Source organism: Tasmannia lanceolata, unplaced genomic scaffold (genome assembly GCF_043159265.1).
Source record: "Tasmannia lanceolata isolate RefF3 unplaced genomic scaffold, GAP_Taslan_0.1 ptg000037l, whole genome shotgun sequence".
NCBI classification, from domain to species: domain Eukaryota; kingdom Viridiplantae; phylum Streptophyta; class Magnoliopsida; order Canellales; family Winteraceae; genus Tasmannia; species Tasmannia lanceolata.
In genome coordinates, this window is record NW_027518714.1 from 24,028,315 (window position 1) to 24,041,508 (window position 13,194).

Here is a 13,194-nt window from a genome sequence, read left to right on the forward strand (position 1 = left end):
CTGGCATCAGAACCTTGCTATCATCAATTTGTAATTTATTTATGGGTATCATCTTCTGTCATCCTTTTGTGCAGAGCGAGTAAAATATCCCCATCAGTTTCTGTTCATCTTTAAAGTTTTTCCAGTTCTGGGTTGGACAACAATCTGCAGTTCTTGAGTAGCATCAGTACATTCAAAAAGTAGGATAACGTTATCATTCTGTAACACAGGTAATTGATTTTCTTTAGTTTTTTTTTAGCTTCCAAGTCACTCATATCTAGCTTCAAGGGTTCCATGAGCCCAAGCATAATGAATGACTTCATCCTTTGTTGCCGATAATGTTTGCAACAGAACTGCAATACGCTCATCCATAGAACTAGAAAAACTCAAAAACCTTCAAGCCTGCTACCATGAAGTTTATTTTGCACATAGAACCACCCTTCCACAATCTTTGTGAGATAAAACCGAATACTGTCAGCAAGGTCTTCAACTTCATCTTTCATACGAATGACAAACCATCTCAAAAGCCTGATCTCCCAATCCGCTATCAGTCGAAGCTGACCCCTCTGTACATGCATCTACACTGGACTCTAGTGTTATTGTTTGCTTTTCAGCTCTTCTGATTTATTTTCATCAATGTGATAATGCTCCTTAGCGGGATTTTATAATTGCATACAAGGTTTTAAATTTCGGTTTCCGTGTCGGTTTCGGGCAAAATATTCAGCCGAAATCATGTAAAAATACGATTATAATTTCTTTTTCTTTTTCTTTTTTTTTGACTGAAATGTCTAAAATTTCAGTGTAAATTTCGGCAATTTCAGTGGAAATTTTGGCTATTTCGGTGAATATTTCATAAATTTCGGTGGGAATTATAACATTTCGGTGGATCTATTTTTGTAAAAAATGCTAAAAATGACCGAAATTTCGGTGACATTTCGGCGAAATTTCAGTAAAATTTCGCCGAAATCTTGGAAAGAAATGACTTCATAAATTTCATTTCGGTCGCGGCCGAAACCGAAATATTTCGGCCATTTCGTTCGTTTCGGCCGAAATTTAAAACCATGATTGCATAGGCATCATAAACCTTAGTAGCCTGTTGTCGTCACTATATTTCGGGATTCCACCCAAACAGTTAGGCAAGCACTTGCCCATCTCTGCTCTGTGTTCTGTGCATCCGAAGCGGTGGCATTAGAGTCCTTTTGGAAAAATTGTAGGGTCCCATCTGGGGAAATCCCTTTGACAATTGCAACATCCTCATGCATATTGTATCGAAGCCATCCATGTATGTAAGCTGGTCTTGGCAACAAAATATGGTGCACATTCGCCTCATATTATCAACATATATCAACATAACCAATACCCATGACTTTGTCAATTTCAACCGTCATTTATATCCCCATCTTCTAAATCAGCATCATCAATAAGGCGGATAGGTTTGAATTGAGAGGTATTATCTGAAACGAGTTTGAAGATCCGCAATCAGTAGCCTTATTAACATATGAGCGACATGCAAGGAAGCACGGGTACGGGTACGGGGTACGGGTACGACACTACACGGGTACGCGGGTACGTGATTTTTCAAAAAACCCGGGTGCGGGTACGTTCGGGTACGTAAAATATAATAATATTTTTTATTATTTTATTATATATTTATAAAAATTAAAAACAATTAAAGAACAATCAAATTACAATTAACATCACCAAAATAGCAAAATCTAATATTACTCCATATTTCACAAGTTCCAACTTCCAACTTTAAGTACAAGATGTTACGATCGCATCATTCATTAGATACAATGTCCGTCGCCTACATCATCGGTAAAAACAACGGCTTCCAAATCCGGCTCATCGAGTGAAAGGCTAGCAACTTCAAGCACCCCAACATCGTCAAAAGAGTCAAATGAATCTCCACCTATGTCCCACATCCTCGTCTCTCCCTGTGCATACTATGGAGATCGTCTTGATAGAAGACGAAGATTACTATGAACAAAAACCAAGTCCTGAGCCCGTTGTGGAGTTATCTTGTTCCTTCTCAAAGAATGCACAAAGGAGTAAGTGCTCCAATTCCTCTCGGCACAAGATGAAGACGAAGGCTGCATAAGAAGCTTCAAAGCTAAGCTTTGAAGCATAGGAGCACACGTACCGTGGACAGCCCACCAATCATCAGGCTCTAAAGTAGCTCGGTCATTGATAGAATCAATGTCATTGAATAATCCAGACTTCATAGAGAAGTGGGCAAACTCCACATTAGCCTTCGTGCGATCTGCTGAATTGGGAAAGTACCTTTTGAGGCACTTTACCCTCTCTGCATAAATCTCTGTATCCTTATGTGGAGGAACACGATTTGAACTGGCACTAAGCCATTCTTCGCTGTAATACCTTCAAGAATAGAAAAAATAATTTAGTTTCATGTTAAAAGTAGGAAATAAAGTTCACAATGAACATAACTATTAATCTAAATAAAATTTGAAGTCACCTAACCTTGGATTCAATGAATGAGCCAAGCAATGAAGCGAAGTGTTGCTCTTGTTCCAACGATCAAAAAGAATTTCTTGCACCACTTCATAAAAGCTAGACTCTTCTTCTTTTCTCTTTGCTTCCTTCCTATAGATTGCCGTCTTCACTTTCTCAATCATCGTGTCCCACATATCATAAACCAAATGAAGACAAGGCTTATCCGTGTCACACTCTCTTAGCATGTCATACATAGGAGATGTAAAAGAGAGTATGTAATCGATAGAATCCCACCAAATGTCATCTAACACCTTCTCTTTCACAAACTTTGCTTTTCCTACATCATCATCTCGATAGCAATTCCATTTGTCACTAATCACCATCGATTGTAGACCTTGCTTTAAGAGTTTAAATCTCTTAAGCATCACAATAACACTCGCAAAGCGAGTCTCGGCAACAGAAAGCAACTTCAAACTATTGAAGTCGTTGAATATGGCCAATCTCATCGAATGATTCATGATGAAATTCTTCACTAGCATGACATCTCTCGCAATATCCGAGATCCAACTACATTCTCCATAGGCAATTTGATTTACTTCCACATTCTTTGCCGCACAAATATTCTTCAAAGCAAGATTGAGTGTGTGCACCACACACGGGGTCCAAAATATGGAAGGAAATTGAGCTTCAACAAGTTGTCCGGCCGCCTTGCAATTTGGAGCATTATCGGTAACTACCTAGACAACCTTATCATGTCCAACCTCATTAATCACTTCCTTCAATAAGTTAGCAATGAAATGCTTGTCTTTTGTCTCCCCCGAACAATCTATCGCCTTAAGAAACATAGCTCTACCTTCCGACACCGCCATGAAGTTAATGAGAGGCCTCCTCTGTGAGTCGCTCCATCCATCACTAACAATGCTCACGCCTTTCTCCCTCCACGTGTCTCTAATAGGTTGCAACAACCTATCAATATTAGCCCTCTCTCTTTGAAGTAGAGTTGTCCTAAGCAAGTTGTACCCCGGAGGCAAATACCCCGAAAGCACATTGTTGGCGGCAAAAGTGTAGGAACTAGCATAGTATGGGTTTCTTGCTAGGTGAAAGGGCAAGCCACCGGAGTAAAACATCCTAGCAATCTCGGCATGTAGTTGATCACGGGCCGCCATGTTGAAAGCTTTTTCAAGTGCACTCACATTTCCACTTGTCTTTCTCTTCTTCAAATCATAACTTGGAGCCACAAACATACTTGTGCAACCCAATGATCCAGTACTCGACGATGGCGGCAATGGCACTTTCCTGGGAGCATTTTGCTTCATAATCTCTTTGCATTCTTCCTCAAACCTTTGCATTGCAAGTAGATCACTTGCTTTCACTTTAGGACATGGTCTGATTCCTTGTCCTGCTATCTTCAACAAGTGCGCCCTAACCCTTGTGTAAGAGCTACTGAAACTCTTACTGCAAAAATTGCATTGCCACCTCACATTCCCTCCACCCTTAGGATCTTTATCAAATCTAGAGACATGCTTCCATAAAGGCTTCGACAAATCTTCATCAGTAGAAGACGTATGTGCGGCTTGGGCAACGCTACTACCACCGGATGAAGACATTCTAAAATATATTAAACAACAAAAACAATTTTAGTACGCAACGTTGCAAACCAACAAAACAAGGGACTCTAATTCTCAATTACACAAATTGAAACAAACAAGGTTACAACTTACAAGACAACACCAATTGTAAATTTGTATACACAACCAAACTTACCCATGTAAATTAAGCAATTGTATACACAACCAAACATATCCATATAAATTCAAAAGGCAAGTGGCAAATGGCAAATGGCAATCCAATGCAATGCAATTATAAATTTATAATGAAGCAATTTTATACTCTCAAGTCTCAAGTCTCAAGTCTCAAGTCTCAAGTCTCAACAGGTATTGGCGTATTGCATCCAAAAATCAGTTTTGGACTCTCAAGTCTCAACAGAGTAACAGACAACAGGTATTTGCACCCAAAAATAAGTTTTGAACTCTCAACAGTCAACACTCAACAGCCAACAGGTATTGCACCCAAAACTCAGTTTTGGACTCTCAACAGTAGCCAACATGTATTGCACCCAAAAATCAGATTTGGATTTTGAGAACAGATTGTGAGTCCGAAGCTGATTCTTGGACTCAAAATTAGATTCAACAGATTGTGAGTCCAAAAATCTGCTTTGGATTCACAATCTGTTCTCAAAATCCAAAAGTCAAAACAAACAGGGCCCAATAATCATTAATCTGTTTTGGACTCAAAATCGATTGACAAAATCCAAAAAATGTTCTCAAAATCCAAAACAAACAGGGCCCAATAATCTGTTTTGGACTCAAAATCGATTGACAAAATCCAAAAAATGTTCTCAAAATCCAAAACCAAAACAGATTAATGATTATTGGGCCCTGTTTGTTTTGACTTTTGGATTTTGAGAACAGATTGTGAATCCAAAGCAGATTTTTGGACTCAATAATCTGTTTTGGAATCAAAATCAATTGACAAAACCCATAAAAAAAAACAGAGAGAGAAAGAGATACAGAGAGGGAGAGAGAGAAACACAGAGAGGAGAGAGGCTGAGAGGCTGAGAGAGAGAGAGAGAGATAGAGGCACAGAGAGAGAGAGGAGAGAGAGAGAGAGCACGGGGAGAGAGAGAGAGAGAGAGAGAGAGAGAGAGAGAATCACACAGAGAGAGAGAGGAGAGAGAGAGAGCACGGGGAGAGCGAGAGAGAGAATCAGAGAGAGAGAGAGAGAGAGCAGTAGAGAGGGAGAGAGAGAGAGAGTGAGAGAGAGAGAAATACCTTTAATAGAGTGGAAGGGATAGCCGGAGAGAGTGCCGGAGGTTCCGTCGGAGGAGGGAGCCGGAGGGAGAGCCGTCGGTAGAGAGAGAGAGAGAGACGGAGGTTCCGTCGGACGAGGGAACCGGAGGGAGGGCCGTCGGGAGAGGGAGCCGGAGGGAAAGGGAGAGGAAGAGGGAGAGAGAGAGAGAGAGAGAGAGAGAGAGAGAGAGAGAGAGAGAGATGAGTTGCAGGTTAGGGTTTTAAAAAAAACCCAAATCGTTGCTTTTAAGTCGTGTTTTTTTTTTAACCCCCCCCCTTTTACTCCAAACACCCCCCTTAAGTTTGGTTTTTAAAAAAAACAGATAAACGTGTCAGGTGCGTCGGGTGCGCACCCCAAACGCACCCGACACGCACCCGACTCACAAAAATCCTTTTTTTTTTAACATTCCCTCGGGTGTGTACCCGGGACGTACCCGTACCGGATACGCACCCGACACGGGTACGAGGGCTTTTTAGGGGTACCCGTGCTTCAGAGGCGACATGCCCTTCCATCTCCACAAATTCACCTTGATGAAACTATAGGGAGATTTTCAGTTCTCGTTTATTATATCATTTGAATTCAAGTTAATGTAATTTATTATAGCATTTGATCATTCTTCCTTTTTTTGTACAGGGCGAATAGTGTATTTCCATAAAATCGGCCATCTTTTGGAGGAGTGGAGATCTCAGGCTTCCAAAGAAGCAACTTCGCACGAGATTTTTTTTTATTTCAAAGCAAGCTATTTTGCAGGAGATTCCTAATCACAGGTAATAAATAAACTTTGTAAGGCCTTTCAAAAGGTGACATACCGCATTGGCAGGTGAGCTCTTTCTGGAGTGATCTGTGCCGCTTTGGCAGGGGAGCCCTTTCTTGAGGCGAATTGTGCCGCTTGGATTTACAAACTTTGACTTAATTTGATCTGTTGGGTTATTACACTGATTTTATACTTTCTCTTTCTTCTTCTTCACGATGGTCAGAGAAAATCTAAGATCAAGAGACGATCGTGGAGGTGAGTATACGAGAGTGGCGCTATCACGGAGTGATGCTTTATTAGGAAGATTTTCTTCGCACCCTATCATCAAAGTGGAAAGAAATTTTCATGAGTTATATTCTAATGAAACTGAAGAACTCACTAATCTGGATCATCGACTTCAGTATCACCTTTTCCATAAAGAACAAATCTGCAGTCTGGTTCTTGACAACCGTAGTTCCGGCGTAGAGGAATTTGACACCCTTGGGAAACTCATTTTCTATGAGAAACGTCACCCTTGGAATAATCAGTTCAACATAAAGAGTTGTGCGTCGCATGACTTTGGGTTTATGTCGTGGACAAAAGTCGTTTTGCAAGAGTTTGATAAAGATTTGTAGCGCTTGAAATATATAGGGCATCCGTTAGTTCTCCAGGTGGGTATAGGATCGATCATTAGCTAACACAAGCCTTGTCCGAGATGTGGTCCTGGAGGACTAACACTTCATTTTCCGTTGGAAGGAGATGGCCCCATCTATGTGGGATCTCTGTTTCCTTTGTGGTTTGCCCATTTGTGAGAAAGCTTATGATAAGTACGTCCCGACAAACAGGGAATTATATATGCCAGTTTCCTACGGGAAGGAAGATACATATGAATTTTCAGAAGAAACTCGAACTTTATTTTATGAGTAATGAAATTTTTTCTAATCCACAATACAAGAGCAAGTCTCATGTGACTTATGATGATTGAATTAATCATTTTTTCGAAAGAAATTCCCCACCGGATGGTCCAGAGGGTGACCGTGTTCGATCTTGCCGTATAGATGACTTATCAAGAGGCGGATTCTTAGCTGCTTATCTGTCACTCTAGTTAAGTCGGTTTGTGCTGCCATGAGATAGAGACTGTGTTCTCCCAGAAACGTTTGTAGTATGAGCACGAATAGCGTCAGGAATCAAGCATTCGCTTGCCCCATCAGTTTTGGGAAGCATGCAGTTTCGGACGAATTACTTGTTGCAAGGACAGCCCTGGAGACGACATTGTACACTTTTCCATTCACTTCTTAGTTGTATGGGTGGATAGCTATTTTCCAACAGCTTATGACAGGATGTCAATTCCTGACGGTCGATTGATTTGTATTGTAGTAAATTTTATGTGCACATCCACAAGAGTACACTTCTTGGAATAGTAGATTTTTATTTAAAGGCACCCAAAGAAGTCTGTTTTCGACCTTATACCCTTGGTGGTGGCTCAAAAGATAGGACCTTAGTTGAAAACATCTACCTGTCTGCAGGAAAGATTAAACACAGCAATATTGAGCAATACTGAGCTGGAGATAGAATTTTTCAGTTCTATCAGGGGGCTCTCCTTCCCTTAAGAAATCGTCAAACTGGCTTCGAGTCGTATTATCCATACCGATATGGTTAGATATTGGATTATGATCAACGAGTTCTGATACCTCCACCAATAGAACATTCGTAGCGTCGTAATCTGAAGCTTGCCAAGGTAGCTGGCCTTTGGGAAAACTTGCTGCACCACGGAACTAGTACGAAGTTTATCATTCCTAAGAACTCAAAAGGAAGGAATGATAAAACTTCGTACAAGTGCCGTGGCACAACAAGTTTTCCCAAAGGCCAGCAACCTCGGCAAGCTTCAGATTATGACACTACGAATGTTCTATTGGTGGAGGTATTAGAACTCGTTGATCATAATAAAATGTTTAACCATCCTATTGAGTTCCTAGAAATAATAAACTCCATACAAGTGCGTGGCGCAACAAGTTTTCCCAAAGGTCAGCTACATCGGCAAGCTTCAAATTGTGGCGCTATGAATATTCTATTGCTGGAGGTATCAGAACCCGTTGATCATAATCAAATATCTAACCATATCAGTTTGGATAATACGGCTCGAAGCCAGTTTGACAATTTCTTAAAGGAAGGCGCTCCCCTTGATAAAAATGAGAAATTCCATCTCCAGCTCAATATTGCTCAGTATTGCTGTGTTTTATCTTTCCTGCAGACAGGTAGATGTTTTCGACAAAGGTCTTATCTTCTAAGTCACCACCAAGGGTATAAGGTCGAAAACAGACTTCTTTGGTCCCTTTAAATAAAAATCTACTACTCCGATAAGTGTACTCTAGGATGTGCACTCATAAAATGTTCTGCAATACAAATCAATCGACCATCAGGAATTGACATCCTATCATAAGCCGTTCGAAAATAGCTACCCACCCATACAACTAAGAAGTGAACGGGAAAGTGCACAATGACGCCTCCAGGGTTATCCTTGTAAGAAGCAATTCGTCCGAAACTGCTATAGATCCTTCCCAAAACTAATGGGGCAAGCAAATGCTTGATTCCTGACGCCATTCATGCTCATACTACAAACGTTTCTGAACAAACATGGTCTATCTCATGGCAGCACAAACCGACTTAACCAAAGTGACAGATAAGCAGCTAAGAATCCGCTTCTGGATAAGTCATCTATACGGCAAGATTGAACACGGTCACCCTCTGGACCATCCGATGGGGAATTTCTTTCGAAGAAATTATTAATTCAATCATCATAAGTCACATGAGACTTCCTCTTATACTGCGGATATGTACAAATATCATTATACTCATAAAATAAAGTTCGGGCTTCTCCTGGAAGTTCATATGTATCATCCTTCTCGTAGGAAACCGGCAAATATAATTCCCTGTTTGTCGGGACGTACTCATCGTGAGCTTTCCCACAGATAGGCAAACCACAAAGGAAATAGAGATCCCACAAAGATGGGGCCATCTCCCCCCACGGGAAATGAAAAGTGTTAGTCTTCCAGCACCACATCTCGCGCAAGGTTCATGTACCATGAGAACTAACGACTGCCTCATATATTTCAAGAGCTACAAGATCTTTATCAAACACTTGAAAAATGATTTTTGTCTACGACGTAAACCCAGGGTCATGCAACGCACAACCCTTTATGTTAAAATGATTATTCCAAGGGCGATGTTTCTCATAGAAAATGAGTTTTCCAAGGGTGTCAAATTCCTCTATGCCTTTACTACGGTTATCAGGAAGAAGACTACAGATCCGTTCCTTATGCAGCAGGTGATACTGAAGTCATGGCCCAAATTAGCAAGTTCCTTCGTTTCATTAAAATCATTTTCGCTTTGATGATAGGGTCCGAAGAAAATCTTCCAAATAAAGCATCACTCCGTGATAGCTCCACCTCAGTATAATCACCCCCACGATCGTCTCTTGGTCATAGATCTTTTCTGACCATCCTCAAAGAAGACGAGAGTCTAAAATCAATATAATAACCAAACATATCAAATTAAATCCAAATTTGTAAATCCAAGTGGCATAGTTCGCCTCAAGAAAGGGCTCCCCTGCCAAAGAACAGCCCACGGCCCAAGAAAGGGCTCCCCTGCCAAATAGCGACACAGTTGGCCCCAAGAAAGGGCTTTCCTGCCAAAAAGCAGCATAGTTTGCCCTAAGAAAGGGCTCCCCTACCAAAGAGCGACACAGTTCGCCCCAAGAAAGGACACCCCTGCCAAAGGGCGGCACAGTTCGCCCAAAGAAAGGGCTCCCCTGCCAAAGAGACGCACAGTTCGCCCTAAGAAATGGCTACCCTGCCAATGCAGTATGGCACCTTTGGAAAGGCCTCACAAAGTTTATTTATTACCGATGATTAAAAATCACCTGCAAAATGGCTTGCTTTGCAATAATAAAAACTCCTGCGAAGTTGTTTATTTGGAAGCCAGAGATCCCCACCCCTCCAAAAGAGGGCCGATTTTATGGAAATACATTATTCACCCTGCACAGAAAAAAAGGAAGAATGATCAAATGATATAATAAATCACAGTAACTTGGATTCAAATGATTTGATAAACGAACACTAAAAATGTTCATATGTTTTCATCAAGGTAGATTTGTGGAGATGAAAAGGGCACGTCGCTCATATGTTAATAGGGCTACTGATTTGTGGACGCCCTCAGTAGTTTTATGGTTAATAAAACTACACATATGGGACCTCACACGATCAAAACTGTTGAAACTGTTCAACAGAAAAACATCAAATGTGCAAATAACCTTGATCCGACAATGAATAAGTGAGGACTTATGGGAAACACTTGGTGGGCAAACATAGTTCTCAATGAAACCAAGGAATCTTTCCTGTGGTATCATGATTTATCTTTTTTTCTCTCTAAAAAAATAGAGTTACAAAAAAGAGTACATGGCATGGCTATTGTTTTCCATGAAGAGCAGTTGCATAGATTCTAACTTTTCCCGAACCCAGACCGCTTCTTGAAGGAATGAGGATTCTGAACGCCGCTCACGTTAGCAGGTTATATCCCAAATGATGCAAGAAAAGGGTAGTCGAGCATGTACAATGGAATCAAAATGGTTGGAGAAAGAAGGCTTAAAAAAACCGGCGAAGTCTTTTGAGATTTCAAAAATGATTAGTAAATTTATAAGAGGAGAAGCTCCATAGGAAAGGTAATCATCTGGTCTCTCTCTCTCTCTCTCTCTCTCTCTCTCTCTCTCTCTCTCTCTCTTGCCTATCTTACAAAGACAAGTGTCATGGGAGGAGTCCGACGGTTTCCATTTTTTTCACTCTCCATCTCTTTTAGCTTCTCACGATTCTGTTCTGTTAGCCTTCTAGCCGTCTCATTATCCTCATCCCACCTTAATTCCCTCTGTGTTCTTATCACTTAAGCTATTATCCTCACTCCTTTTAGGTTGAAAACAAAGTGGCCCACTACATTAACACATAAAGTGTGAAATACTGGACTCCATTATGAAAACATTCTCCCAAATCTTATTTGGATCAAAACGAGGCAGGCCCACAAATACACGAGATTGATACAAGTGATGCAACCGATACCCTTGAGTCATTAAAATTGACAAAAATACTCATAGGCATGGATAATAACTAATATGCCCCAGTGGCACAAAAATGACCAGAATATCCCCTGGAAATTACAAGCATACCTCCAAATCGCATAAAATGACAAGAACATCCCCGAACCACAGGAAATAACAAGAATACCCCCAAATCGGGTAAAATGAGTAAGAATATCTCTGATTCAAGGGAAATTACAAGAATACCTCCAAATCGGGTAAAAGTGACCAGAATATCCCCGATTCAAGGGAAATTACAAGGATACCGCCAAATCAGGTAAAATGACCAGAACATCCCCGATTCAGAAGAAATTACACAAATACCACCAATCGGGTGAAAAAGACCAGAATGCCCTCGAGTCAAAGGAATATGGTCAACATACCCCAAATTAGGTAAAATGACTTGAATACCTTCGAGTGAAGGAAAATTCACAAAATACCACAAATTAGGCAAAAAAGGCAGGAATATCCTAAGGTCAAGGAAAATGGTCAAAACAACACAAATCAGGTAAAAAGGGCCAGAATAGCCTCGGGTTAAGGAAAATTGTCAAAATACCGCAAATCAAGTAAAAAGACCAGAATACCCTCGGTCAAGGAAAATGGTCAAAATACCACAAGTCAGGTAAAAATGCCAGAATACCCTTGGGTCATGGAAAATCATCAAAATACTCCAAACCAGGTGAAAAAGACCGGAATACCCTCAAGCCAACGAAAATGGTCAAAATATCCCAAATTGGTTGAAATGACCAGAATAGCCCCGATTCAAGGGAAATTACCAAAAACACCCCAAAACGGGTAAAAATAACCATAACACCCCCGATTCAAAGAAAATTACGAAAATATCCCTATGTCAAAATGAAGTCTTGCAAGCCTCAGAGCCCTTTCACTTACAAGACTTGAGGGGGTATTTGTTGTAATCAAAATTTTACAAAAAAGGGAAAAAAGAAAAAAGTTGCTAGACATTATGTTCTTAAAGAAAGCAAAAAGGATAAACACAAAATTAAAATACTTTATCAGCCCCTCCAGAGGAGAACTGCCTACTGAGAATGGGCTTCTTCTACAGAGACGCTCAGCGCCTCGACTTTGTAGCACGATCAGCGTTCAAGGTAAGAAGTGTTATCAGTTCGCTATGGTCCCCTCCAAGGAATCATTATGTAGCCCCGGAAAGTGAGGATGCGAGGGAGGCCCTCTTACAAAGCTACCACGCAGGAGCTAGAAGAATCTCAGGTACATGGGAGGAGATGAGCAGTAGGAATATCTCTTCTCATCAGTCAGATTGAAAATGCCCAAGCTATGGTTATAAGAATTTTGGGAGTCGCAATCTATGCCGGAAGTGCCCAGTGCAGCTAAAGGGAGGAGCAAGAGGAAAGACTCGTAAAAAGGGCAAGGATGAAATGCCTTAGAAGAATGAAACCAGCAGTAGCCCACCGGAGATTAGTATACTGTTGGGGAGGGTTGAGGTGCATAAATCGGCCCTTAAAAGATGTTTGGTGGGTTGCATGAGAAACAACTTATGGATCCTGGAAGAGGTATGGTCATGGGAAAAGAGAGTTTGGCGTCTACCTCAGTTAGAAAAGCCGTTTCACATTAGCCCAATGTTGATCCTTTTCAATTTTGAATCGGAGCTTCAAGCAAAAGGGATCGTTCGTAGAGGAGACGATGCTTTTGGGGGATACCTTACTTCGCTACAGACTTGGAATCCATCGCTCAACACTGGAACGAAAGTGATGCAGACATTGGGATTTTTTTGTTTGGGGGTGCCTAAATGTAAAAAAGGGGTGGTGAAATTAGTTCACAAATATTAGAAGGAGGGTGCCCTGGAGGAAAGGGGGGTCAAAATCTATTACTTAAGCCAACAAATGTAAGGGGGTGCCCAATGAAAGAGGAGGGGGTTGAAAAACAGATTCGATGCAACTAATAAGGAATGATGGTCACGTGACTCTTCTGTAGAAAATACTTTTTTTTTAAGTATTTATAACAGTAATCGCAATGCTGACACTTGGAGGCGAAGCGCCGTCACTTAGGCGAACCTCCATTCCGTCGATGGGAGGAGGTT

The 13,194-nt window shown here is 41.0% G+C and overlaps 2 protein-coding genes across 2 annotated transcripts in view; both read right to left on the reverse strand.

Moving 5' to 3' along the window:
• Positions 1–13,194, reverse strand: part of LOC143860952 (diphthamide synthesis DPH2 family protein) — a 60,144-nt gene that overhangs the window by 15,380 nt on the left and 31,570 nt on the right. The gene's annotated exons all lie outside the window — the stretch shown is intronic.
• Positions 1,863–2,978, reverse strand: LOC143860953 (uncharacterized). Its single transcript, XM_077371820.1, has 2 exons — positions 2,461–2,978; positions 1,863–2,358 (listed from the first exon to the last, which is right to left on the reverse strand). Exons 1-2 carry the CDS (start codon positions 2,970–2,972, stop codon positions 1,926–1,928), a joined length of 945 nt encoding a protein of 314 aa, XP_077227935.1. The 5' UTR covers positions 2,973–2,978; the 3' UTR covers positions 1,863–1,925.